The following is a 27436-nucleotide window of genomic DNA, read 5'->3' as shown; positions in this document are numbered from 1 at the left end:
TCTGGTATGCCACTCTGTTAGGACTCACCACTTGCCTTTATCTTAGCCTCCACATTCAGCAGACCACTCAGGGAAAAAGTATCAGGTCCTCCTCTTAAATCCCAAACATTGGCTGCAGCCAAGGTGAATAAGGGGTGACAGCTGGAATCCATTTGCCCTCTTGATGTCGTAGACATACTTTTTGTGGTCAGGAAGCCTGCCACCAAAGTCATTTTATGTGGGCTGCTATATCAGCTTTGTACAGTGGTGCAAGCCAAAAAGCCCCTTTCCCTTTACATCTTGCTTGTCTGATGTTTTAAAGTTTCTGTTGTCACTTGCATATTAGGGTCTAGAGGCAGCTTCTTTTAAAGTGTATGTGGCAGCTCTGTGTGCATTTGTTGAATCCTGACCATCTTTCCCTTTTTAAATTCCCACTGGTGGCACATTTTCGGAACAGTTTACATCTGTTTTATGTCCCACTTAGTTCCATTTGAATCTTGGTTACACTTTGTTCATGGCATCTTCATTCAAGATGATGCACAGTTGCCTGGTTTGAATTCTTTATCCGAAAGCAGTTATGTAAGTGGTTATTACTTCTGCTGCAAGGTTAGAAAACTTAAAAGCCTTTTGGGTATTCTGCCCTTCAATTTGATCCCTCTTTCGTGGCCATGCTTCTTACCCCAGGTGGTTTCTGCTTTTCACCTGGACCAGTGTACTACCCTTGTATATTTGAACTATGTTGCTTGATTCCCTTGGTTATTGGGCACTTTTCCATCATCCTTCAAGGGCCCAATTGCTTTGCAACTCTTTCATAAGATGTGCAATATATGGGAACACTTATCCATAAGAAGAAATATGCAGTTATTGTTCTAGTGATCTTTCTGGTTGATTCAAAATCTTCCTGTAGGTTCCTCACCACCTCACTCCTCCCTAATTGAGCTGGTGCAGTGATGGCTAAAATTCCAAGGCATCTAAACATATATGCTGTGTTTGTTGCTTTTGTGTCTGCATCGGATCCTGTTCGGATGCCTGGATGGGGGGTCGAAAAAATATAAGGAACTGATTCCAGGGTACTGGTTTGAGTTAATGTACTTTGGTAGTCTAAAGACCAACTGCAGAACCATGATTGGCTTTAGATTGTCGTTGCTGGGGAAAAAAGTGTCCTGATAGAGACAGCTAGTTGCAGATTCCTTACCTTAGAATTTTTCCCTGGCTTTAGTCTGGATCCGGAGATTTTCGTCAAGCAGTACCGCTGTGCACCATTAGGTGGCATCGATTGGCTCCACATTCTTCGTCGTCTGCGTCAGATGTTACGTCGCGGGCCCTACATAGGCATCACCCCAGCATGCTGATGTCAGTTATTTTATTTCCGAGCAAGCCAGCACTGATCCAAAGATAGCTACTGCTCAGTCATTTTTGGACTGGACTTTTTCGACATTTTGTCCAAAGAATTTAGAGTTGCTAACTCCTGGTGCATCAACGATGTCATCTAGGTAGTCTGGGTTCAAGCCCTGCGGATCCTGTCATCGGGCGATCTCCGTGACGGATCAGCACCTTGTGTGCCTTTGGTGATTGGGGCACAACCATGACACGAAGTCATGCTGCAAATGTCGAGCCATGTATCTGAACGCTTTGCGGTAGCAATCCCAGAAGCTGGTAGTGGCCCAACGCTAGACTCTGCACAAGTTGAGGTCCTGGTCAAGAGGAAGGTCCTGGGAGTGGTCACAGAGTCCTCCATCATCATCATCCCACTCCAATTCCTCAGGACAGTCAGGTACGTCAAGGCACAAAAAGTCGTTGAAAGAAGGAAAACTTCTTCGACTTCACCTCGTCCATTCGGCACGAGATGAGGGAGTGGGTGCGTCGTCGTGTTAGGCCTCTATCTGTGAAGCCTGGGTCTGGCCAGACTCCACACCTCCCTGTGCTTCTGTGAGCTTGTGCAATACCTGCACAGCTAAAATGATTTTTTGAGGCCAGTCGCCTCATTTTAAGGCAATCTGACACTGTTGGAGTGCCTTCAGGCCCCATGAAGTTGGAAGGGGCCCCTTTGGGTTCCGCGCCCGTGGCTTCAGCCTCAGCTGTGAGGGGGCACCTTTGGATCCATTCTTGGATCCAGGACGGCATCGTCGTACCATCTCGACCTTCCCTGATGCCAATGCTCCTGTGCTGCCCGTGCCCCTGGGTGGCACCATCCCCATCCTCATTGCTGACTCCAACACAGAGCCGGATGGCCATTGTATGATGCCAACTCCAATGGTAACAAGAGCTGTGTCTCCTATGTCTGATCCTGAGCCTGTTTATTTTGGGCTAGGGTAGGGAGAGCAATGGGAGGGAGTTGCTGGACCTTTCGGAATACCAGCTCCAAGACCCTATGGACTCTTGTACTGACTTGGGTGAAGCCAGTGGACTGGACACCTTCCCAGATACTGGCATGCTTTTTCTTCCTACTGTGGCTACGAAGAAGGGTGCTTCATATTCTATGGTACTGCAAGGAGCAGCTGAGGTTTTGGAACTTGAGCTGTCTTCGGTGGCAGTCAGGACTAATCTCCTGACAGAGGTGCTTCAGCTTGGAGCGTCATCCTCCGTACGCCTTCTCCCTTTCAGTGAAGCCCTTACAGTAGCTCAGGATACCAGACTACCGTGCCCATACCAGGCATACTGCCTGGCTTCAGAAGCTCGGGATATCAGACTCACGTACCCATACCAGGCATACTGCCCCTTTGGGAGGTTCTTATGTCACAGCAGCAGGAGAAGGTTTTCCACCCAAACCTGTCTGGCCTCTTCCTTCTTGCATGGAGATTGGGCGGTGATAGTTGACAGCTTTTGACCTCCCTCCCGAAGTCTGTAATGTAATTTGGCAACCAGCTGTCCCTCCACCAAAATGGTATACGCCTGTTGTTAGAATAAATTTGTCTGACACCTTCTCTGCCCCTCTTTCTGAGATCCTGTTGTTTATCCTTTCTCTGGCCCAGCATGGCTCTGCCATGGGCACTCCGAAAGTTTATTTATCTGCCATCTCTGCGTTTTTGAGGTTGCCTGATCAACCTTCTTTGTTTAAGTTTACACTTGTTTAAACTTAAAGGTCTTACTCATATTGAATCCCCATTCATTATGACCCAATGGGATTTTAATTTGGCTTTGACATTCCTAATGTGCGCTCCTTTTAAGCCTCTCCACAGTTGTCCTCTCAGTCTTCTAATGTTAAAGACTGCTTTCCTTGTGGCCATTACCTTTGCCCACACGGTGAGTGAGCTTCAGGCATTGTCTCCTAAGCCCCCCTACCTTTCCATTGATCCTGACAGAGTGGTCTTTCCCTCCAGGGCTTCCTTTTTGCCAAATGTTGTCACAAACTTTCATGTAGGTCATATTCATCACCTTGCCTACTTTTTGTGCACCCTCCATTTCTTCTAAGGAAGAGGAACGACTCCACCACCTGGACCCAAAAAGAGTGTTGGCATTCTAACCTGATCGTACAAAAGAATTCCTGGTGGATGATCAGCTCTTTGCCGGTTATATGGGTGCAAAGAAAGGTCAGAAATCTCCAGATGGTTCATACTGTGAAATAAAATCTGCTACGCACTGGCCAAGAAGAACCGCCTGAAAGTCTGATTACTCATTCTATCAGAGCTGCAGCTGCGACTACTGCGTTATCATGCAGAGTTCCAGTCCTTGACATCTGTCAGACAGCAATGTGGGCATCTCTATACATGTTTACCAAACATTACTGCCTTGATAGTCAGGCCCATAGGGGTGGGTACTTTTCCTGTTCAGTTGTGCAGGACTTGTATGATCTTAGTATCTTAGTTCACATCCTCCCCCTCCCCCCACTTCCTCTCCTTTCCCCAGAAATAGTGTTGCTTGAGTATCGATTCTAAGGTAAGGAATCTGCAACTAATTGTCTGTATCAGATTGACAAGTTACTTACCTTTTGTAACACCTTATCTGGTAGAGACAATGTCTAGTTGTAGATTCCTTACTGATCCATCCATCCTCCCTGCTCTGAAAGATGATTTCTAGGGAACAGGGAATCCCCTTTCAGGGACTTAGTTTTGATGCATCAGTAGTCAGTTTCTTTATGGCTCTGGGCTTATCGTGGGGGAAATTGTGAAAAGAAACTGATGTAAGTGTGCCAGAGCAGCGCCCATATAGGGCCCGCAACATTGTATCTGGCGCAAACAGCGCTGCTGACAGACGCAGAACTGAACAATGCTACCTAATGGCACGCATGGGTACTGCTCGAGAAAACTCTCCTGATCCAGAGTAATGCCTAAAAAACAAGTTACTTTCCTTTGGTAATGCTTTTTGTGGTGGATACACTAGCTACCTGTGGATTCCTCATCTTATGAATTCTCCCAAAGCGGCAGCATTCGACAGAAATTTTTCTTCCCAGCTCTCCACCGTCGACGAGGACGTCACAATTGCCTGACTCCCACGCGACTCCGCCTGACGTCATCGTGGCAATAAGAAGCCCTCTCCGGCATGCTGACGTCAGTTTTCACCATTTTTTATGTGCCTTTGAGGTGAACAGGTGATCACATACTGAACATAAATACATTAATCAAATATAATACATAATATTTATTCAAATATAAACAGTAAAAAAAATTACATATTTGGTAGGACCAAACAGACAACGGGGAGGCGGGTGGGACCGTGAGGAATCCACAGGTAACTAGTGTATCCACCAGAAAAAGCGTTACCGAAGGTAAGTAACTTGTTCTTCTGATGGATACAACTACCTGTGGATTCCTCACCTTATGAATAGAGTCCCAAAGCAGTACCGCACTCGGAGGTGGGTGCCTGAGTGGTCACACCAAGAAATCTTGCAGCACCGACCATGCAAAATGGCCATCCCTCCTAATTTCCGAGTCCAAGCAATAATGCTTAGCCAAAGTGTGGAGGGAAGCCCAAGTCACAGCCTTACAGATGTCAGCCACTAGAACAGCTCTAGCCATGGCTGAAGTGGCAGACTTAGCACTGGTGAAATGGGCCCTAATTCCAACAGGAGGAGCCTTCTTTGCCAAAGAATAACAGATTTTAATACAAAGAATGACCCACCTGAACAGTGTTCTCTTATGGACCGCCTTGCCTTTCCTCTTCCCCACATAGCCAATGAAGATTTGATTTTCCTTTCAAAACTATCTGGTCCTTTCAATATAAAATCTTAAAGCCCTCCTTGGGTCAAGCCGATGCAGTCTCTCCTCCCCTTTCGATGGATGGGGAGGGGGGTAAAAGGACGAGAGTGTGATGGATTGCCCCATATGAAAGGGAGTAACTACCTTTGGTAGGAAAGCCGCCCTGGTTCTCAGCACCATCTTGTCCGCATGAAAAGAGGTGAAAGGGGGTTTAACCCGAAGAGCCCGAAGTTCACTCACACGCCTAGCAGACGTGATGGCTGTGAGAAAAGCTGTCTTCAAAACCAAAAGCCTTAACGGGCAAGAATGCAAAGGTTCAAACAGTGAACCCATCAGAAAAGTGAGAACCAAATTCAAATCCTGAACCCATCAGAAAAGTGAGAACCATATTCAAATCCCACTGAGGCATAACAAACGGAGTGGAAGGAAACCTATTGGTTAGTCCTTTTAAGAACCTTACAACTATAGGGGACTTAAACAAGGAAGGTTGATCAGGAAGGCACAGAAACGCCGACAGTGCCGATAAATAGCCCTTTACAGTCGCAACTGCACAACCCTTCTGCGCCAAGGACAGTGCGAACAATAAAATGTCCGACAAATGGGCTCGTAAGGGATCAATTTGCTTCTCTCCACAGCAGTCAACAAAGTTTGCCCCTCTGCCAGCATAGATGTTCTTGGTGGAGTGTCACCTGGCCATTAAAATAACGTCCACTTCTTTGGGCGAGAGAAAAGGGACTCAGATTGCCCCGTTCAATCTCCAGGCATGATGGTGCAGGCTCTGGAGGTTGGGGTGTAGAACCTGCCTCTGCGACTGCGAGAGGAAGTCTGCCCTGTGAGCGAGACGGAGCAGTGGGCACAGTGAGAGTAGGAGATGGTCTCGGTATCACACCTTCTTGGCCAATCCGGAGCTATTAAGATGACTTGGGCCCAGTCTTGGCAAATCTTCCTCAGAACCCGAGGAATCAAGGGTATGGGGGGAAACATGTAAAGCAACTGGCCGCTCCAGGACATCTGAAACCATCCCCCAACGCTCGTTGCACCGGACACTGGAGGCTGCAAAACGATGGGCAGTGCGCGTTCTCCCGAGGGGCAAACCGGTCTACCAGAGGAAACCCTCACATCTGGAAGATGTGAAGGATCAGGTCTGGATGAAGACGCCACTCGTGATTGGCCGAGAAGTGCCAACTGAGACTGTCCGCACAAACGTTGAGAACCCCGGCCAAATGATTTGCTACTAAGCAAATCCGATGGTCCCGTGCCCAGGACCAGAGCCGCACAGCCTCTCTGCAGAGAAGGTATGACCCTACTCATCCCTGCTTGTTGATGTACCACATCGCGGTAGTGTTGTCTGTCAGGACTTGGACCGACTGACCGCGAAGGGAAAGGAAGAAGGCCTTGAGAGCCAGACGTATCGCCCGCAATTCTAACAGATTGATGTGAAACATCTGTTCCACTGTAGACCAAGGACCCTTGACCTCCAGGTCTCCCGGGTGAGCTCCCCATCCTAGAGTGGATGCATCCGTTATAACCGTGGCCACTGGAGGCAGTAGTGAAAACGGCCTTCCTTGGGAAAGGTTGCCGTCCACAGTCCACCATTGTAGATCCGCTGCAGTGTCTCTGGAGATCATTATCGACTCCTCGAGATCTCCTTTGTGCTGAAACCACTGCCTGCGGAGGCACCACTGAAGAGCCCTCATGTGCCAGCGTGCACGAGTGACCAGCAGAATGCATGAAGTGAACAGACCGAGCAGACGAAGGACCTTGAGGACTGGAACGACCGCTCCACTTCGAAACATTTGAATCAAGGCCTGAATGTCCTGAATCCGCGGAGGCGGAGGAAAGGCCAGATTTAATGTTGTATCCAATAATGCCCCTATCAAAAAGAGGCGTTGAGAGGGCTCCAGGTGAGATTTGGGCATGTTTACCGAAAATCCCAGATCGAACAACTGGATTGTCATCTGCAGGTGATGCAGTACAAGCTCTGGAGACTTGGCTTTGATCAACCACTCATCCAGGTAAGGGAATACCACTATTCCCTTCCTCCTGAGACTTGCTGCAACCACAGCCATCACCTTAGTGAAGACTCGAGGTGCGGAAGTAAGACCAAATGGAAGGACCGCAAACTGGTAGTGTTGCTACCCCACCACAAACCGGAAATACTTCCTGTGCGACTTCAGAATAGGGATATGAAAGTAAGCATCCTGCAAGTCGACAGACACCATCCAATCCTCTTTGTTCAACGTTAGGAGCACCTGTACTAGAGTCAGCATTTTGAATTTTTCCTGTTTGAGGAAAACAATTCAAAACCGTCAGGTCCAGGATAGGCCTCAAACGACCATCCTTCTTGGGGATCAGGAAATATCTTGAATAAAAAACCCTGACCCCTTTCCTGCTCTGGCACCAACTCCACTGAACCTTTTGATAAAAGGACTAGAACTTCCTGCTGTAACAACAGGAGATTGTCCTCTGTGTAAAACGATGGACTGGGAAACTCCTGAAAAGGAAGGGCATAACCTTTCCCCACAATATTGAGGACCCAGGAATCCGATGTGATTAACTCCCACCCACGGAGAAAATGAAATAACCTTCCCCCTACAGGAGAAACATGAGATGTAATGGGCGGAGAACTATGGCTGCTTTCCTTGCTGCACCTTCCCTCCCCCCCCATGAGGAAGAGGCAGGGTGCTGCTGGGTGGCCCCTCTCGTTCTAACTCTACCCTGCCCTCTATAGGATCTATAGGGCAGACCTGAGAGTTGTTGGCCTGCTGGTTGGGGTCTCTCACAAAAGGAAGTTCCTCGTCCAAACCCCCTAAATCTACTAAAGGATCTGAATGGGGTGGCAGTGGAAGTCTGTAGACCCAAGGACTTGGTAGTAGCCCTACTCTCCTTAAAGCGCTCTAATGCAGAGTCAGCCTTTGTCCCCATTAAAGGGCAGGTCTAAGAGGGTCGTCTGGACATCCGTCGAGAACCCAGAAGACCTCAACCAGGCATGTCTTCTGGTGGCAATGGAAGTGCCCATCACTCTGGCCACAGAGTCTGTAGTGTCCAGATCTGACTGTATAACTTGCGTAGCAGCCGCCTGAGCATCTGGCAGGAGTCCCTGCATCTCCAAAGGCAGATCCGGTAGCACAGCCTTGGCCGCGTCCATCAGAGCAATTATGTATCTGCCCAAAACACAAGTCGCACTGGCAGATTTGAGGGCCATGCTACATGAAGAAAAGGTATTTTTGGCAGACTGCTCCATTCTCTTGGATTCCCTGTCTGAAGGCGTACCAGGGAAGGAACCAGGAGCCGAATGAGACGAGCATGAAGCCTGGACCACCAAGCTCTCTCCGGAGTCGGATGTTTCAACAGGAAACCCGGGGATCCTGGAGAACCTCCATAACTCCTTGCAACCGATCTGCTAACAGTAGATGAAGTTACAGGCTTGTTCCAGATTTCCAGAATAGACTCTGTAAGAGCATTGTTAAAAGGCAGTAGTGGCTCTGCAGCAGCTGAAGCAGGATGGAGAACTTCAGTTAGGATGTTAGTCTTGACCTCTGCAGATGGTAGTGGGAGGTCCAGAAAATCTGCTGCCTTCCTTACAACAGTATAAAAAGAGGCTGCCTCTTCTGTAAATTCCCCAGGAGAGGCTAGATCCCACTCAGGGGAAATGTCTAGTCCACTTGCCGAGTCCAAACCCGGATAGACCCCCAGGGGCTTAGCAAATTCTCCTTCCTCCAGGAGTTGCCTCTGATACTCCTGTACCACTATAAGCCTCAGAGCCTTTCTCCTTGACCTTAATCTAGCCTCAGTTCTCAGCGTTGACATGGAATTCATTGACGTTGAAGATCTCGGCTGACGCGGACCGGGAGACACACTCCGCTCCATGGATCCATCCGATGCCGGAACCAAATCCATCGGCACCGAGGACACGCAAGCCCGCTTCACCGGTGTCGAATGGATATGGGGCGATGTCATCGGCACCATTGGTCTCACAGGAGAAGTCACCGGCGTCGAAGGTCTTCCGGGTGACACCAACGGTATCGGCGCCGTACCAACACCCTCCGCAGGGCAAAAGTGCATAAATGGCGCCGGTCTAAATGGAGCAGGAGCGCCTATTGAAAAGGCCAAAGGACCTGTGGGACCAGCCAGTGCACACCCGGGGGCATAGAGTTAAAGATGTTGAACATGGTATTTAAAAATGCCGCTGAATCCGCACCCGGAGCCGGGAAGGCAGGATACCCCTGTTCCTCCTGTGGCGCCGGCGTCAGATCCGGAACGTCCGTTTGCGCTCCAGGCCAGAAGCAAGGACTCTCGTGAGGCCCAACCACCTCGAAGACTCTGAGGTGATGGAGTTGCTGCCGGACTAACCTCCCACGTGGCACGATGCCGACTGAAAGGAGACCTCGATCGGGACCGACCTCTATCCGAACGACCTCTGGAATCATGCTGACGCTGTTTCTTGTGCGACCTCAAGGATTTTCCGGAAGAAGACCTCCGATGACTCCTATGCTTCTCCTTCTTCTTTGCCATGGCCAAAAAGAGTTTGGCCTCCCACTCCTTGAGCGTCTTCGGGTTCATTCTCTGGCATGAACCACACTCCTCCACATTGTGCTTAGAACTCACACTATATGCAGTCATTGTGCGGGTCCATCACTGACATGCGCCCCCCGCACTCCTGACAAGGGTTGAATCCGGATTTCCAAGGAGGAGACATTGACATTGTAACCTACAATTAAACACCTTCGCAACAGTAACTCCCAAGAGCTAGGAAAAAAGGGAACTGACTTCAGCACGCCGGCAAGGACCTCTTATTGCCACGATGACGTCAGACGGAGCCGCGTGGGAGTCGGGCCATTGTGACATCCTCGTTGACGTGGAGAGCTGGGAAGACAAATTTCTGTTGAATGCTGGCGCATTGGGAGAATTCATAAGGTGAGGAATCCACAGGTAGTTGTATCCATCAGAAGGTAAGGAATCTGCAGCTAGATATTGTCTCTACCCGATAAGGGGTTACCAGAGGTTAGAAGCTTGTCCTTTTGGATCTGCTTGCACTTTTTATTTGTCCACTGATGCTCACTTCTCTGGAATTTTTTGTAGCAGATTCCACTTGGCGGATCTTTCCAATGCTTTCACTTGGCTATCTTCTATTCTTCCTCTGTTTGGAGGCCATGCTCAACAGCTGGCTCTTTAGAATGGACACATCATTTGAATTTACTGTACATACAATCTAAGTTATCTTCTCTTTGCAATACTGTGTTTTTCACGTAGTGGGCCTTTCTTAATGAGCACTGTTTACTCATGAAGAACAAGCTACGACGAGGTGATAGGTTTACTACTTAATTGTAAGCTTAAATACACCGAGCCATTGACTTGCTAGGAAACTAACGTACATAAGGTTTATGATTTGCTGTAGATGGTGTTCAGGATGTTCTAGGTGAAGGGGGAAATGTATTGACTTGTACCTATTGGAAAGGGTTTCGCCCTGTTGCGGTTGAAAGAGGGGAAAAGTGAAGGTGGTTGGTTGGGGGAGGACAGGGATGACAGAGCTAACTATTGTCAGGGGTTTACTAAAAACCTACCAAAGAAGGGGAAAAGTGACATGGGACCCCTTGATATGGGAATACAGGTCACTGAGGTGCCTAATGGGCGTACATGGATCCCAAGGCCAATACCAGGCATCGAACTGATCGGGTCCTTTCCTAAGCAGTCAGGCCCCAGGTCTCTGGCCACTGTGTAATGAGATTTGTCATCTAACCAGTGCAATTCCTAGGCAAAGGTCTCTGGATTCAGGCCCTATGAGGCCTGATAGTGACCACAGTGCTTTGAGTCTTGAAGTGGACCTCCCGGTCCTGGGAAGGGAGGGAAGTGCAGGCAACCCATTAGCTTGTGGTCTGCGAATAACCATCAACACACGTAGAATGAAATGGACCACTCTGCTAGACTTGCAGCTGATACTAGGGTAAGGTTATCTTTCGGTATCTGATAGCATAGATCCCCTCCTCAGGGGAGATGGGATACTAGATCAGGGGGTATGTGAATAGTGGATCTCTTCTATTCATAACAGTTTATTCAGGGGGCTAAAGGATATTTTTTATGTGCCCACACGCAGATTCTCGGCCAGGGGGGACCCACATTCATGGTTTAATACAGCATGTAGGAAGTTAAGGTCTGCCTTAATTTCTGCAACCAAAGTGCAGAACAGGCCAGAAACCCAAGCGCAGAGGGCTTCATATAAAAAAAACTCAATTTTAACAGCCAGAAAAGATTGGAGTGCTGCAAAGTAGGAGATGTTGTTAGTTGCTGCTAGGAATGGGGATTTACGTGGGTTCTGTAATTTAGGAAGGTGGCAACCAATTGGGGACAATTTTTTTGACAACAAACTGGGATGCTCACTTTTCCTTACCATATGCAGACAGGGGGATATATCCCCCCTACGCAGCAGTCACCTTCACTGGATAATGAATTAATGGCTGGGGTGGGGGTTGGCTACTTGTAACAGCATGTATAATCCCACAATTACTGAGGATGAGGTAAGAGCAGCTATTACTAAAATAGCTCCTAATAAAGCACTGGGTTGGATAAAGTCCTGTGGGACCTCTATTCAAGCAAGCCGAATGTCTGGGCCCCATATTTAACAATATATTGACATTTGCACCAACCCCACAATCTTGGGCAGAGGCCTAGATTATCCCTATTCATAAAAAAGGTCTACCCAACCGATCCACGGAATTTATAGGCCTATTAGTTTAATTGACTGGTATTGGGGGGTGGCCGTTTATACATTGCCTTTGTAGGTCTACGTTCTGCGTTTGATTTAGTCTTTCGCTCAAACCTGTAGCAGACCTTGCCAAAAATGAGGGTCCCTGCTGATCTGTTCGCCACTATAATAAGGCAACACAGTAACAACTTCACCTCTTGTGGAGAGTTGATGGACCCCTTACCTGTGGCTGTGGATCACAGGGTCAGGCAGAGTTGTGTCCTGGGACCCACCCTCTTTTCCCTATGTATGAATGGGCTTGCTGCACATTGTGAGTACAGTATTAGTATGAGTTAATTTGAGCGGAGGATATGTGAGTTTGTTAGTTAGATTGACTAGAGTAACGAAGGGATAGAAGAGGGAAGAATCCAGATGTGTTAATTTGGAGTTTATAGTAATAGGATGAGGCTTGGGAAGAGTAAAGGAGAGATGAAGGGAGGAGTATGTGGAAAGGGGTTAGGGAGATCATAGTAGCAGAAGAGGTTTTGAATGAGTCAAAGGTGAGATAAATGGGGGAGAATTTAGTGGGGTTGTTTGGGAGATCATAGTAGTAAATTGAGGTGTGGGGTTAGCCAGGAGCGGTAGAGGAGGGAAAAGCTTAGGCAGGGTTATTTAGAAGATCGAGGTAGTTCAATAGGTTTGCGATTAGTCAGAATGGGGATGGAGGATTGATTGATAGAGACATAGGGTGATGGGGGGACAGAGTAAAGTTTATGAGACAGTACATTTTATTTTATTGATTTTTTTTATTTCATTTATTTTTTAATTTTATTTATCTATTTAATTGTATTTATTTGTATTTATTTTCTCTAGTACAGGAAGACTAGAGTAAATAAATAGATATGTAAATACAATGTAAGTGGATATACATGAAAGGAATATAATAATGGATATAATAATATGAGAAGTAAATTTGTATTATATAAACACAGAATTTCAAGATTTGTAATATTTGATGTTAATAAAAGTACTTTTATAGCAATCATTTATTTCTCCTCAATTTTTCAACAGCAAAATGCTTGCTGTTAAATAGTTGAGATAACATTTGCTCATTGTGAGATAGAAAAGAAAACAGGGTTTCAAAAGTATCTAATATAACAGTTTACCTAGGAGCTATTCAATGATCTATGAACATGTTAAGCATAGAATAATATACACAAATATATGTATGTACACGCACACACACACATATATAGACTCTCATGCGTATACACGCAAATATATATTTAACTGTGAGTAAATATACATTTGTTAAACAGACTGAAAGAGTATGTGTATAATTTATTATGAGGAAATAGCAACTATACATATTTCTTAAAGAATTATACATATCTAGAATATACACTTAATCAGATTACAAATATTTATTAACACAGACCATTGCTGTTTGGATATGGTGGTTATGAAGGAAAGAGCCAACTCTTGAATAGTCTTCTGACGACAAGATAGTTATCTGTGGATCTTATATTTGGGGGTAATGAATTCCATAGTTTTGCTGCTTGAACAGAGAAGGATGTACCACCTATTGTGTTTTTCTTGTATGCTGTTGTTTTGAGGTGGGGTGCCAATCTTGAGCGAAGGTTTCTTTGTTGAATGTAGTTGGTTATTTTGTTTCTGATGAAAAGTCCTGTTCCATGTATAGTTTTGTGGGTGATACAAAGCAGCTTGAAGGTGGATCTTCTGGCAACCGGTAACCAGTGTAGTGCTCTCAAGGCAGGGGATATGTGGGCTTGTGGCTTTACATGTAATAGTAGCCTGGCAACTGAGTTCTGAATACATTGTAGTTTTTTCATAATAGAGATGATCTATGGTAGAGGACATTGGCATAATCTGATTTAAATAGTACAAGAGAGATAGTAGCCTGCACCTTGTGTGGAAATCCAAGGTGGGGGGAAGATGGGTTGCATAGTCTTCAAAGTGATGAAGTTTGATTGTGCTAATTTGTCGACTTGATCATTCATTGTTAGCTTGGAGTCTATGGTAATTCCAAGGTTTTTAACTTCCTTGGATACTTGAGGAGGTGGTCCAAGATCGTCAGGCCAGGCACACAGTGGGTCATCATTTTTCCAGTCGCCACATGCGAGTATTTCTGTTTTGGAAGCATTCAGTATGAGATGGCTCCAAGCCATTCACTGATCAACGGCTCTGAGGCAACTGAAGACTTGTGAGTTTTCAGTGTCTTTGGGGCATTCCAATGTAAGTAGTATTTGTGTGTCATCTGCATAGTTGTAGCATGTGAGTTGAAAATCATTGATCAATTCTGGTAATGACATCATGTAGATGTTGAAAAGTATAGGTGAAATGATTGATCCTTGGGGGACCCCTGCTTATGTGAGGTAGGGTTTGGTCGAGAAGGGGGTAGACAATATTAGTTCTGTTTTAAAGGTAGGATGTAATCCAGTCGAGAGCAGTCCCTTTCATACCGGCTTTGTGGAGTCTTAGAATTAGGGTGTCATGGTCAACAGTAGTCGACTTTGTTTTTAAGATCATCCCAGGTTGCTATAAGTGCTGATTTAGTGCCTCTTCCTAGTCGGAATCCAGTTTGGTAGTCTGAAAGTATGGAGTTGTCTTCAATGAACTGACATCTGGGCGAATGCTACTTTTTCGGTCTCTTTGCCCAGGAAAGGTTGATTTGTGGTTGGTCTGTAGTTGTTGGGGTCATGCGGGTCTAGGTTTGTTTTCTTTAATAATGGACATATGTATGCCATTTTCAGGTCTTCAAGAAAAGTTTCCGGAGTTAAGGAGTTATTGACTACTCTTCTTACAGGTGTTGCCTCAGAAGTAGATAAAAGAATGTTCTTGAAGATGTGTGGTGGACAAGGGTCAGAAGGGCAGCTGGAAGTCCTGCTTGTTTTCACCATATCCATAAATTCACCTTGTGATATTTGTTTGAAGGAGTGCGGAGGCTGGGTTGGTTTACTCGTGAAGAGGATTTTAGGAAACAGGTTGGTGCTGATGGTTTTCTTCTGTTTTAAATAGGAGTCCAATGTGTCTGCCTTGGTTGTGTAATGAATTGCCAGTTTATTTGTGAAATCTTGCGTAGTGGTATGACTTCCTTCCATACACTTAGGTTTTCCAAATTCATTGAGAATTTTATAAAATTCTTTAGTTGCAGTTTAGCATTTGGAATTCTGTCTGAGTAGTACCTTTTTTTTTATTTATTTTTTTAGCTTTTTTGATTGATGGTTTATATATTCTGCAGCATCTTTGAGTACCATTCCCTAATTTGAAATTTAATTACTTGGACATTAGGTGTGCAAGCATAATTTAATTTTCTCAGTTTTGCAAGCATAAATGTAAGTCTTTTCTTTTTGCAGCTAGAAGTAAGTCAAGCTGTATTAATGATTAGGCTGCAAACCTCCTCCTACGGTTCCCTCCTTGAGATTCCATTTTACAGAACTCCCCATTCTTGAAAGAGGAAACGTTTTAAATACTGTATCAGGGCATCTCCAATTCTGGAACCTTTTGTAGAGTTGCATCTTCCCTTTCTTGGAATCGAGCGTCTTACTCTTCTTGCTGTTTACTAAGGGCAGCAGATGTGTGCTTTTTATGGATTTTACTGATGCACTAAGCAATATCAGCAGTTGTTTTTATTCCCCCTTCCCCAGCATCCAATTGATAAGTCTCCAAGAACAAAAGAGAACATTACTTATGTATAACACTTGATTGGTGACGATTATTACAAATATGTGACTCAGTTGAAGGCAGTACTGGAAAACAAGTAGCATTGAGGATAATTCATTATAACAAGAATAAGTAACCTTTTTGAATAGTTTGTATAGTTTGAATAGTGGTAGCATTGACAGCTTTTCCTAGGTAGCATAGCACTACATTGCTGTGTGGATATGATTGGAAAGAAGTTATTAAATACATTGAATCTATTGCCAAAATGATCTTTATCTTTTCGTCTGATGTAAATCTCTGTGATTTTTCTCACCCTGAATACTTTCCTGCCTTCAGCTGTTAGGAGACCCAAGGAGCAAGGTACCAGTATGCACGTCTCTTTGTTTTCTGTCCCCACTCTTTCTTTTTCTAAAGCCATTAAGTATTTGGTTGATGACACTTTTTTTGCAGCTTCACAAAGTTGTCTATCATATAATGTGTCAATTAACTGTTTTGTCTACCTTCATCCATTGTTGCATCCACTTAATCCATTGCTCTGTTTACTAATTGCCTTGTTGTGTTGCTACCAACCCCTTCTTAGTGAGCACATAAAAGTGGCAAAAACGTTGTCATAAAGTTCAACAGAATTGATTTTAATCATATAAATAACAGTGAAAATGTAATGCAATTCATCTTTAAAAAGTCTTTTGCCCCACCATAACGATTCATCTTTAAAAACGTTCTTTGCCCCATCAAGCCCACCTAGCCTGAAACATAGACCGCAATAAAGTAGCAGCTACTAGGGAGTGGTAGGCACCTCTTTGGTGGACACTGTCTTAGTGAGAGTAAAAAGAACCTCTTTGCTTTCTCTGAAATTTGCAAAGTGCATGTTTTTTTTATTTTGGCCAATTACCTTGGGGGGTAGAATCTCAGGTTAATAGACTCCAAAACCAGAACACTGGATACGAAAATGTGTACTTTTAAGTATAAAGTGGTAAAGATAAAATATACATATTTTTTTACTGCGTTATGAGGGTTCACCTCCACCCCAATGAATTGCAAAATAATCCTTGGGATCCCTCCCAATTAGCTGAGATTTTGGTAAAAGATCATTTTAAGGAGACATAAGTTTAAGATTAGTATCTCGGAGAGCAGTCACCCTACATTAATCTCAGATTAATGACCCAGGGGAAAAAGCCACAGTGAGGTTGTTGTCCCATCTTAAACTTCACATTGGAAGTGAAGCTGGCACCAATCTACAGTCACTACATGAAAATGTATGTTTAGAAAATTGTTTTTCTAATTTTGATTTTAAATCTACCCTATATTTTTACATAAAATCACTTATTCTTCAGGCAAGGGTTTTCTAACACTCTTGCACAGTTGCATTCAAAATTAACTAAATTGTTTTTTTGCATTTATTTCTGCATCCAAGCAATGCTATGATCCTGACACTAGAGTGAGCAAGGGTTTAAGCCACCATTTCAAACTTTCAAGGAAGGCAAATATTTAGCAAGCTCTTCACATTAAGTTCAACTATATATGTATTGAATAGTTGCCTATAGCATGCACAAGCCTTACTATTTTCTTTTTGAAGGTTTTACTTTGGTGTTGAACATAGTTAAAGTTTTAACCATATGCCTTCATTCTTCAGAAAAAGCCGGTCAGAAGAAGATACGAGCCCTATGGGATGTATTCAGATGACGATGCAAACAGTGATGCCTCTAGTGCTTGCTCAGAAAGGTCTTATGGTTCTCGAAATGGAGGCATCCCTCATTACCTGAGACAGACTGAGGACGTGGCAGAGGTTCTTAATCACTGTGCAAGCTCCAACTGGTCTGAAAGGAAAGAAGGGCTAATAGGCCTTCAGAATTTATTGAAGAGCCACAGGACCCTAAGGTAAGAATTATACACATAACTTTCGGATCTTTTAAAGTATTGTGTTGCATCTAAAAATATCAAGACCTTTTGTGTGTTTCACACTATTACCTTCACCTTGGTGGTTTGGAGATATTATTGCACTCATTATAAGGACTAGGCTTAATGCCTCCACCTTCCTTTGGTTTTTACTGCGTACGTTTGTCACAACTCATTTTTTATGGCTCAGTGCACATACCTGTCAGTTACCCACCACAGCAGTAGCCACAGAAGACTGATAAGAATAATTGTGGAATTTTGAGAGACGCTTTTTTGTTGCAGCTCAGAGATTCTTAAACTGGTCTGGCGCCATCTCAGGGGGTCCACAACTGTTTATCAAATTAAATGGTATTAGCTGATTAACAAAGTCCATGAAAAGCAAAACTGAAAATAGAACCTTTTAAAATGCACTGTAAACGTGAAGGAATTTTAAATTGGAATCTAAAAATTAAGTTGGTATCCTTATTTTGATGTGTGGTTGCAGCACAGGTACTGCTAATGGAATTTAGTATTGTCGATTGGAAGCCTCAATTGAAGCAGTCCTACAAGGTGACAAAAAGAGTGCATGCAGTAGTAGCAAACAAGGCGACGTGATATGCTAAAATCTAGCATATTGTTTAGTCTTTTAGAAATTAAACTACATTTTGAATGTTCCCATTAAAATGTTGATTTTCACATAATTGTTAATTAAATACAGCATTTCATAATTTGCCACTTTGTTTGATGCATACGTGTTTTTGTATTGGTTTGACGTTCAAATCATAGAAGTTGCTTGGTGGGGATTCCTGGCTTCACTCAATGATTCAGAGGGGGTCTACAGAAGTCAGAATTGCTGCTCTAGTGCATTTCTTTTCACACTACCTATTTCTTTTGAAATGTATTGTGATTCATAATGTTTCGATTGCCTGTTGTTCTATTAGGGATGGTTTTAATAATGTCTGTACTTCGAAAGGCAAACTTCTTGATTAGTATTAAGCCCTACCTAAGGTTTGGACAACCTACTGCAATCTAAATATAAGTCATCTTAAATTGTTCTTTATTAATCATTTTCTTGCAGCATTGTTTTCCTGAGTATTTACTTTCTTATGCACTTGTAATTTTGTATGGAAGCCTGAAAAGCCCAGAATTCCCCTTAATATCATTCTTGATATTTCCAGTTTGGTTTGGTATTTGGGGTTACATGATATCTCATGGTCTATGACCACACATCTTTACTCTGGTCCCAGATATCTCAATACCATGAAGGCTTACGGGTGCCAAAAGCAATAATAAAGGAATTGTGTTCCTTTAAGCTATAGTTGCATGCCTTTTGGAGGCCCCAACAAAGTTGAAACTAGTGAATACTTAATCTCTTCACTGTCTGACTGAAAATTGTACTACAGGTGTGGGGAAAGAAGGTAAAAGTGCAACGTGGGATGGCCTATTGATATCTTCAATTTTAAAATCTGAACGCAAAACATACCTTATATCTTTACACATGGTATTGCAGCATTTGTAGCAAACTAGTTTGATTGCATCAGTGAGTCAAGCAGGGCATATCCTGCGGAGGGCAACGGTGCTCATCCATTTATAATTATCAATCAGTATCAACATGTGCCCTTTGGCAAAACTCCAAGAGTGCTACCAGGTGAATCATCTATTGTGCACTTATGTTACTTCGTTCCATATTCAGTTGGAAAACAGGCCAGAGAACCTAGCTTCAACTGCACATGCATATGGATCCTGGTTCTATTGAATGAAACACCTTTTCAGATGCACTAATAAAATGTGCACTGAGATTTGCGTGTTGGTAGATGCTGGCTCTTGACACACTGCTCTTCAGTTAGAGTTTTAATTTAGGAGCACTACCATCCATTGTGCTGAATGTACGTAACCTCAGGGTCCTTTTCAATTCTGAACTCATTTGTCCCCCAAGACACAATGGTTATCAAGGACAGTAAACTAAAACTCTTCCTAATTCTGAAATTTTTACTCCTCTTCCAAACTGAGCATGATGTGGCGCTTACGAAAAACTTGGTGTTGATCTTCTTTAACTTTTGCAAAATCAATTACATTGGGCCTGCAAATCAGCTTTGTGATTTACCTGTTCTGTCTCTGCACATTACAGCAGAATTGAAACTGTTCACCCACATGTACAAACTTGTTAACACTGCAGGATAGAACATAAGCTATTGACAGCACTGCTCAGAAACCTGTAATAGAGGTTGCCTCTTCATGTCCCATACCATGCAGACAGTGACTTATGAGGGCATTTACTTCCAACTTGGGATTTGTGTGGTCACCCTCAACAAAGTTTTAAGAGCCCAGTTCCTACCATCAGCACACCTGAGGTGTCAGGGCATTGCCATCAGTATCAGCCTACCACTGTGACAGAGTAAATTAGTGAGTCCACAATCAGCTGCCATGTACTGTATGTTTAGATAGGCACGGTGAAGCCAGATGTCACTATGCTATTTGTCAATGGATAAATGGGCATGTTACACCCTCATGCAGTATTCTGTTGAGTAAGGAGTACAGGCTATGTCTCCATAAACGACCATGAGAATGTGCCAAGCACTGGGAAAGTGTGACTAGTATGACCATCATCAAGTACATGAGTGCTATTGTTCCACCATCAGCAGTTTACATCAGCATTGCTGTAGTTTCCCCCATGGTGTTCTACCATTGTAGCATGTATAGGTGAGGGCCTGGCCTGCCAATGCATAGCAGCAGATAATGATGTTATTAGTCTGTGTGAATGTTGAGTTGGGATGGACCCATTGCACCCTGTCTTTCTCTGCCACCCTCCCGCTCCTCCTCTGTCTTTGTGTGCATCAGCATCATCAGGCGAAGGAGAAGGGGCACTGGTGAATGGGTACCCTGCAACCCACGGGACCCAGGAGGCTGAAACCAGCAGAGCCGAGGGAACCAGTGGGACGGAGGGTGAGGGGAGTGTCACAGGGGAGACAGGATCGACACTCCCCTTATCAGCACCGCCCTCCCTGTAGCTCCTCACCTAGTTGTCCATGGCTGCTTACCCAGGAGGGTGGGAATCTCCTTCACCACTGGCACCTGTGCTCCTTACCCAGTCAGCCCTGCTGCCCTCAATGAGGAGGCTGTTGACCTCCTGAGGTCCATCCATGTGTGGTAGTCAACCATTGTGAAAGCCATCCAGGGACCGGCATCACAGATGCAGCAGTCCAGTGCCTACCTGGAAGGCATTCACGGTTCCCTGGCTGCCCTGCAGAGATCATTTCAGGCTCTGGCCTCCTCATTGACGGCAGCCAGTGTCCCCCCTTCTTCTTCCGTACCCCCACCAACTACCTGTTACCAGTCCCACAGCCCTCTCCCCTCACCCATTAAAGGCACACTTTCATACCAACATGCATCCACATCAACAGACACAGTTCGCAAGGAAAAACGCAAGCACCACAAAGATACCACCCCCATGCAGACACACAACAGACACATGCAGGCACATCATCATCCACTCAATACACAGACTCCCCCACCGTCTCCTCCCTCACATATACCACACCACTCATACCTGCATTCACCACATTATCACTCCCAGATCCTGCCACATGTGCACTCATTCCCACTATCCCCACAATAGCAGACCCCCATACATGCACCCCTTACACCACAGGCACGCCCAGCACAACAGTCAGCACCCTCACATGCAGCACATCTACCCTACCTGCAGACACCACAACAACATACATTCACACATCCACCCTGCCATCTCCCTGCATCTCCTCCCTCCTCTACACCTAAACACCCACAATCGCCTACCCAACAGTCACACAGCACACACATGGCATCCACGCTCACACCTGCACTCAGGACACCTCACCGTACACACCTCACAACCACTACCTCTCCCTCCACTCCCAAATGTTTATCCCACAACCAACCTTATGCCCCTAAGAAATGTTTCCTACAAGACTTTTCCCTGTTCCCTACCACTATCCCAGTCCCTGCCCCCCCCAAGTGCCCTGTTACCTCCCCAAACCCCTGCCTTCCACCTCCCAGTCCTCCCATGGCCCCCTGGTACAATCCATGCAGCTCCCCCACCTAAGACTTCTACCCCCACAAAGGCCAAGGTTACCCCCCCAGACCCAAACCCCCTCCTGCAAAATCAAAGTCCAAACCTAAACCCACCCCCCAACCCAAACCGAAGGACCCTCCCCTCAAAACCAACACCTAAGGACCCCCCACAAAACTCCCACCTCAGACCCCCTAACACCCCCCCCCCCCCACCCCTGAGTTGCCTGCATGCCCCATTGATGCCCCTGCCATGTGGATGCCACTTTGCAGTCAGGAGTCAAGTTGGGGCCATGTACATTGCATTGTGTGCCTCGGGCACACAATACAGGTGGACTGGCCAGCTGGCCCATATTGTATATAGTTATTTATTATGTTCACATTTCAATATAATATATCTGCATCAGAGACTTGTTGGTGTTGAGGGTAACAAACTTTTTGTGGCTTTCCTTCCACATGTATGTGTTGCATATGTGTGATTTGTTGTATGTGGTTTGTGTGTGTGTGTGTGTGTGTGTGTGTGTTGCTATGCGTGTTTGTTTGCATGTGAGTGGCCGTCGCTAGCCGTGCGGGGTGTGTGTGTGTGTTGTGTGTGTACTAATAGCCTTCCCTCCAGTGTGTGCTAGGCGGGTGTATTTATGGTTGGTGTCGCCGTCATTGGTTCTGGAGTTGTATGGCCAGCAGGAGCATTGGGAAGACTTTCAGTTTGGGTTCCATGGCGGCTGCGGACTTGCCTGTGTTCCTGAAGTGTCCCCTTTTATGCCAGGCTTTTCCTGGCGGGGGAACCATGGCAAAAATACTGGCAGTGTGCGATATGGTAGGGGGAAACATGCTCCCTGCTGAGTTGGAGATACCTACTGCAGGCCACAGCGGCCTGTCCGCTCTGGCGGGACTGGTGATGACTTGGCTGTGTTCTGATCGGAACACCGTGAGGGTCATAACATAGCAGTCTGCTCCAACGGGCCCGCCGAGTTGCGACCGCCTCCTCCACCGCAGCGGTCCTCGGACCTCCAAACTCGTAATGAGGGCCTTAGGAACCAAAAGGCACCCTGCTGTATCAAGATGATCAACACACAATGAACTGTCAAATACATGATATAAAAAACTGTCCGAAGTCATATTAGAGTGGTCTGAGAAATCCACTGTAATCCCAGTGACATCAACCTCACTGAAACTCACCTGACAGCAGTCACAGGATGCGCCAACTGCCCTGCACATGTTGAGGAGTATGTAGAGGGCCACAATGCTGGACTGTTGTGTTGTGTGCAGCAATGAAACCCGCACAACCAGAAGTTAAAGAGCCTCGATGGTATGATGCCCCAAACGCAAGGCAAGACCAAGTTGAAGTGAAAGTGACACATTTAAGAAATAGAGCTTAAACAGGTGCTTTCACACTAGTGTAGATCTGTTGATCACACCCAGAAACAGAAAATAAAGGACTGAAAGCAGAGGCAACCTTAATTTCCACCAGGCTCTTAAATGGCAGGATCATGCTAAGGAAATGCCACAAACAAAAGTATCAATAAAAGAGACTAGAGAAGGCAAAAAAGCGGCAGCCATATTGCACCCCACCACATACCAAATAACAGAGAATGACTTAATCTATCTCTTAAAAAGAAAATGCATGACAAAGCAGTTCAGCAACTAATAAAATAAGTTAAATTCCAAGTAATTCAAACACCTGTACGTAACAATATTTCCATTATCCGTTCGGCTCATATTTGACAAATTTCTAAACTCATAACTATTAAGAGCAGGAATTGTACTCTGAATCCACAAACAACAGCAGCAAATCGATCGCTAAATTACTCTTTAGCTCTAAACATTCTTAGAAAGCATAATCATTTCAAATAATCTTTGTGACACTAGAAGTTTCCACTATTGACAAAAAGAGAAGTATTGAGTTTCATGATTAATAGATCATTCTTTGTCATCTGCAACTGACTGCTACCACCTCAGTGAAAGAGGATTGGTTTTTGCATTTGTAGCATGCTAACACCTACTTCTAGAAGGAAATGTCACACCACTCAAAAAGAAATAACTTTTCAGAGTGATTATGAAAAGAAATAGGGTTGTATTAATACCCACAATTGAGGCCAGGGACCTATATGTAATTGGAATATAAATGTGTAATCGCTGATGGAAAATAAGTCTTCCTGTACGTGTAGATCATGTGATAGTCTATTCCATGATTTAAATACATCCAGTGCCAATGAACTACCACAGATCCTGTATTTCTTGAAGATGGAAACCGTAACCTAACAAACGAGCTCCGGTCTCTGGAATCTCTGGGCTAGGTACCAGGGAAAAAATCCATATGTCAATCTTGTTACTTGTTAAAAAGGTATCTGGTAGAGACTTCTAGTTGCAGATTCCTTAACGTAGAATTTCCCCCAGGTGTCAGACTGAATCTGGAGATTTTTCTTTGTGCAGTACCCGTGTGTAGGAGGCTGGCCTGGTTTGTAGTGGGTACCAAGGGGTACTTACACTCTGCACCAGGTCCAGGTATCCCTTATTAGTGTAGAAGAGGTGTTCTAGCAGCTTAGGCTGATAGAAAAGGGTAGCGTAGCAGAGCAGCTTAGGCTGAACTAGGAGACATGCAAAGCTCCCACCATACCTCTGGTGTCATATGCACAATATCATAAGAAAACACAATACACAGAAATACTAAAAATAAAGGTACTTTATTTTTATGACAATATGCCAAAAGTATCTCAGTGAGTACCCTCTGTATGAGGATAGCAAATATACACAAGATATATGTACACAATACCAAACATATGCAGTAATAGCAATAGAAAGCAATGCAAGCAATGTACAGTCACAATAGATTGCAATGAGAGCACATAGGTATAGGGGCAACACAAACCATATACTCCCAAAGTGGAATGCGAACCACGAATGGACCCCAAACCTCTGTGAGCTTGTAGAGGGTCGCTGGGACTGTAAGAAAACAGTGAGGGTTAGAAATATAGCCCACCCCAAGACCCTGAAAAGTAGGTGTAAAGTGCACCTATGTTCCCCAAAGAGCACAGAAGTCGTGATAGGGGAATTCTGCAATGAAGACCAACACCAGCAATGCAACAAAGGTGGATTTCCGGACGAGAGTACCTGTGGAACAAGGGGACCAAGTCCAAGTGTTGCGACAAAGTCGAGATTGGGCAGATGCCCAGGAAATGCCAGCCGAGGATGCAAAGAAGCTGCCACCGGATGGTAGAAGCTGTGGATTCTGCAAGAACGAAGAGGACTAGGAACTTCCCCTTTGGAGGATGGATGTCCCACGTCGTGAAGAAGCTTGCAGAGGTGTTCCCACGCAGAAAGACCACAAACAAGCCTTGCTAGCTGCAAGGGTCGCAGTTAGGGTTTTTGGATGCTGCTGTGGCCCAGGAGGGACCAGGATGTCGCCAATTGCGTGGGGAGACAGAGGGGGCGCCCAGCAAGATAGGGAGCCCTCACAGGAGCAGGCAGCACCCGCAGAAGTGCCGGAACAGGCACTTAGAAGAAGAGTGAACCGGAGCTCACTCGAAGTCACAAAAGAAGATCCCACGACGCTGGAGGACAACTCAGGAGGTTGTGCACTGCAGGTTAGAGTGTCGGGGACCCAGGCTTGGCTGTGCACAAAGGAAAACCTGGAAGAGTGCACAGGAGCCGGAAAGGCTACTAATCACGCGGTACCCAGCAATGCAGTCTAGCGTGGGGAGGCAAGGACTTACCTCCACCAAACTTGGACTGAAGAGTCACTGGACTGTGGGAGTCTCTTGGATAGAGTTGCTGAGTTCCAGGGACCACGCTCGTCGTGCTGAGAGGGGACCCAGAGGACCGGTGATGCAGTCTTTTGTTGCCTGCGGTTGCAGGGGGAAGATTCCGTCGACCCACTGGAGATTTCTTGGAGCTTCTAGTGCAGAGAGGAGGCAGACTACCCCCACAGCATGCACCACCAGGAAAACAGTCGAGAAGGCGGCTGGATCAGCGATACAAGGTTGCAGTAGTCGTCTTTGCTACTTTGTTGCGGTTTTGCAGGCGTCCAGAGCAGTCAGCGGTCGATTCCTTGGCAGAAGGTGAAGAGAGAGATGCAGAGGAACTCTGATGAGCTCTTGCATTCGTTATCTAAAGAATTCCCCAAAGCAGAGACCCTAAATAGCCAGAAAAGGAGGTTTGGCTACTTAGGAAGGAGGATAGGCTAGCAACACAGGTAAGAGCCTATCAGAAGGAGTCTCTGACATCACCTGCTGGCACTGGCCACTCAGAGCAGTCCAGTGTGCCAGCAGCACCTCTGTTTCCAAGATGGCAGAGGTCTGGAGCACACTGGAGGAGCTCTGGGCACCTCCCCTGGGAGGTGCAGGTCAGGGAGTGGTCACTCCCCTTTCCTTTGTCCAGGTTCGCGCCAGAGCAGGGCTGGGGGATCCCTGAACCGGTGTAGACTGGCTTATGCAGAGATGGGTACCATCTGTGCCCATCAAAGCATTTCCAGAGGCTGGGGAAGGATACTCCTCCCCAGCCCTGACACCTTGTTCCAAAGGGAGAGGGTGTAACACCCTCTCTCTGAGGAAGTCCTTTGTTCTGCCTTCCTGGGCCACGCCTGGCTGGACCCCAGGAGGGCAGAAACCTGTCTGTGGGGTTGGCAGCAGCTGCAGTGAAACCCCAGGAAAGGTAGTTTGGCAGTACCCGGGTCTGTGCTAGAGACTCGGGGGATCATGGAATTGTCTCCCCAATGCCAGAATGGCATTGGGGTGACAATTCCATGATCTTAGACATGTTGCATGGCCATGTTCGGAGTTACCATTGTGACGCTGTACATAGGTAGTGACCTATGTACAGTGCACGCGTGTAATGGGGTCCCCGCACTCACAAAGTCTGGGGAATTTGCCCTGAATGATGTGGGGGCACCTTGGCTAGTGCCAGGGTGCCCACACACTAAGTAACTTAACACCCAACCTTTACCAGGTAAAGGTTAGACATATAGGTGACTTATAAGTTACTTAAGTGCAGTGGTAAAAGGCTGTGAAATAACGTGGATGTTATTTAACTCAGGCTGCAGTGGCAGGCCTGTGTAAGAATTGTCAGAGCTCCCTATGGGTGGCAAAAGAAATGCTGCAGCCCATAGGGATCTCCTGGAACCCCAATACCCTGGGTACCACAGTACCATATACTAGGGAATTATAAGGGTGTTCCAGTATGCCAATGTGAATTGGTGAAATTGGTCACTAGCCTGTTAGTGACAATTTGGAAAGCAAAGAGAGAGCATAACCACTGAGGTTCTGGTTAGCATAGCCTCAGTGAGACAGTTAGTCATCACACAGGGAACACATACAGGGCACACTTATGAGCACTGGGGCCCTGGCTGGCAGGGTCCCAGTGACACATACAACTAAAACAACATATATACAGTGAAATATGGGGGTAACATGCCAGGCAAGATGGTACTTTCCTACACCGTGCACTGTCAGATGGTGTTGGTTGACTCTGCATCCTTCATTGGCATCGTGGTCACCGTGATGACCTTGGGGTCGTACATAGGCACCGCATCGCCGACGTCAGTTTCTTTTCTTTCCGTGCCATGCGCTGATCTGGATGTAGCTACCCTGGTCATTTTCTGACCATCTTTGACAGTTTTGTCATGTTTTTGGTGACTTTTGGTGCGTCAAGGCCTGTCCCCGAAGACCAGGTTCAAACCATGCGAGGACTGTCACTGCATCATGTTGGTGACGGATCAGTACCGGGTCTGTTTATGGTGTTTGGAGCGCGACCATGATCCGAAGTCGTGCTCCGAGTGCCGGTCCATGCACCCGAAGACTTTGAGGGAGTGGTCCCTTAAGCTCATGGCGGCCAGCGCTTGACTCCGCATCGCTCCCGGTCTCGTTCAAGAGAAAGGTCTCGACCGCTCGCGGAGTCACCACCACTCGTCTTCCTCAAAGTCTTCGGGTCACTCGGGTAAAAAGAAGTCATCAAAGAAAGCTAGACATTCTTCGACTTCACCCCGTCGCTTGCCCGAAGTGACATGGATCGAGCATCGACACTCAAGGCCTCCATTCAC

At 45.8% G+C, this 27436-nt stretch overlaps 1 protein-coding gene across 5 annotated transcripts in view; it reads left to right on the top strand.

Annotated features, from left to right (window-relative positions):
* CLASP1 (cytoplasmic linker associated protein 1) overlaps window positions 1–27436 on the top strand; it is a 1131138-nt gene that overhangs the window by 716563 nt on the left and 387139 nt on the right. For 3 of the 5 annotated variants that reach the window (XM_069224628.1, XM_069224630.1, XM_069224631.1), the window contains one exon: window positions 17114–17358. In XM_069224628.1, coding sequence (XP_069080729.1) covers window positions 17114–17358 — 245 coding nt within the window. Of the gene's footprint in view, window positions 1–15816; window positions 15841–17113; window positions 17359–27436 lie in introns of all 5 variants that reach the window. The other 2 variants (XM_069224627.1, XM_069224629.1) reach the window with 1 other exon arrangement.

The sequence above is a fragment of the Pleurodeles waltl genome, chromosome 3_1 (genome assembly GCF_031143425.1).
Source record: "Pleurodeles waltl isolate 20211129_DDA chromosome 3_1, aPleWal1.hap1.20221129, whole genome shotgun sequence".
Lineage (NCBI taxonomy): Eukaryota > Metazoa > Chordata > Amphibia > Caudata > Salamandridae > Pleurodeles > Pleurodeles waltl.
The sequence above is the reverse complement of the archived record's forward strand: the minus strand, read 5'-3'. Positions and strand labels throughout refer to the sequence as shown.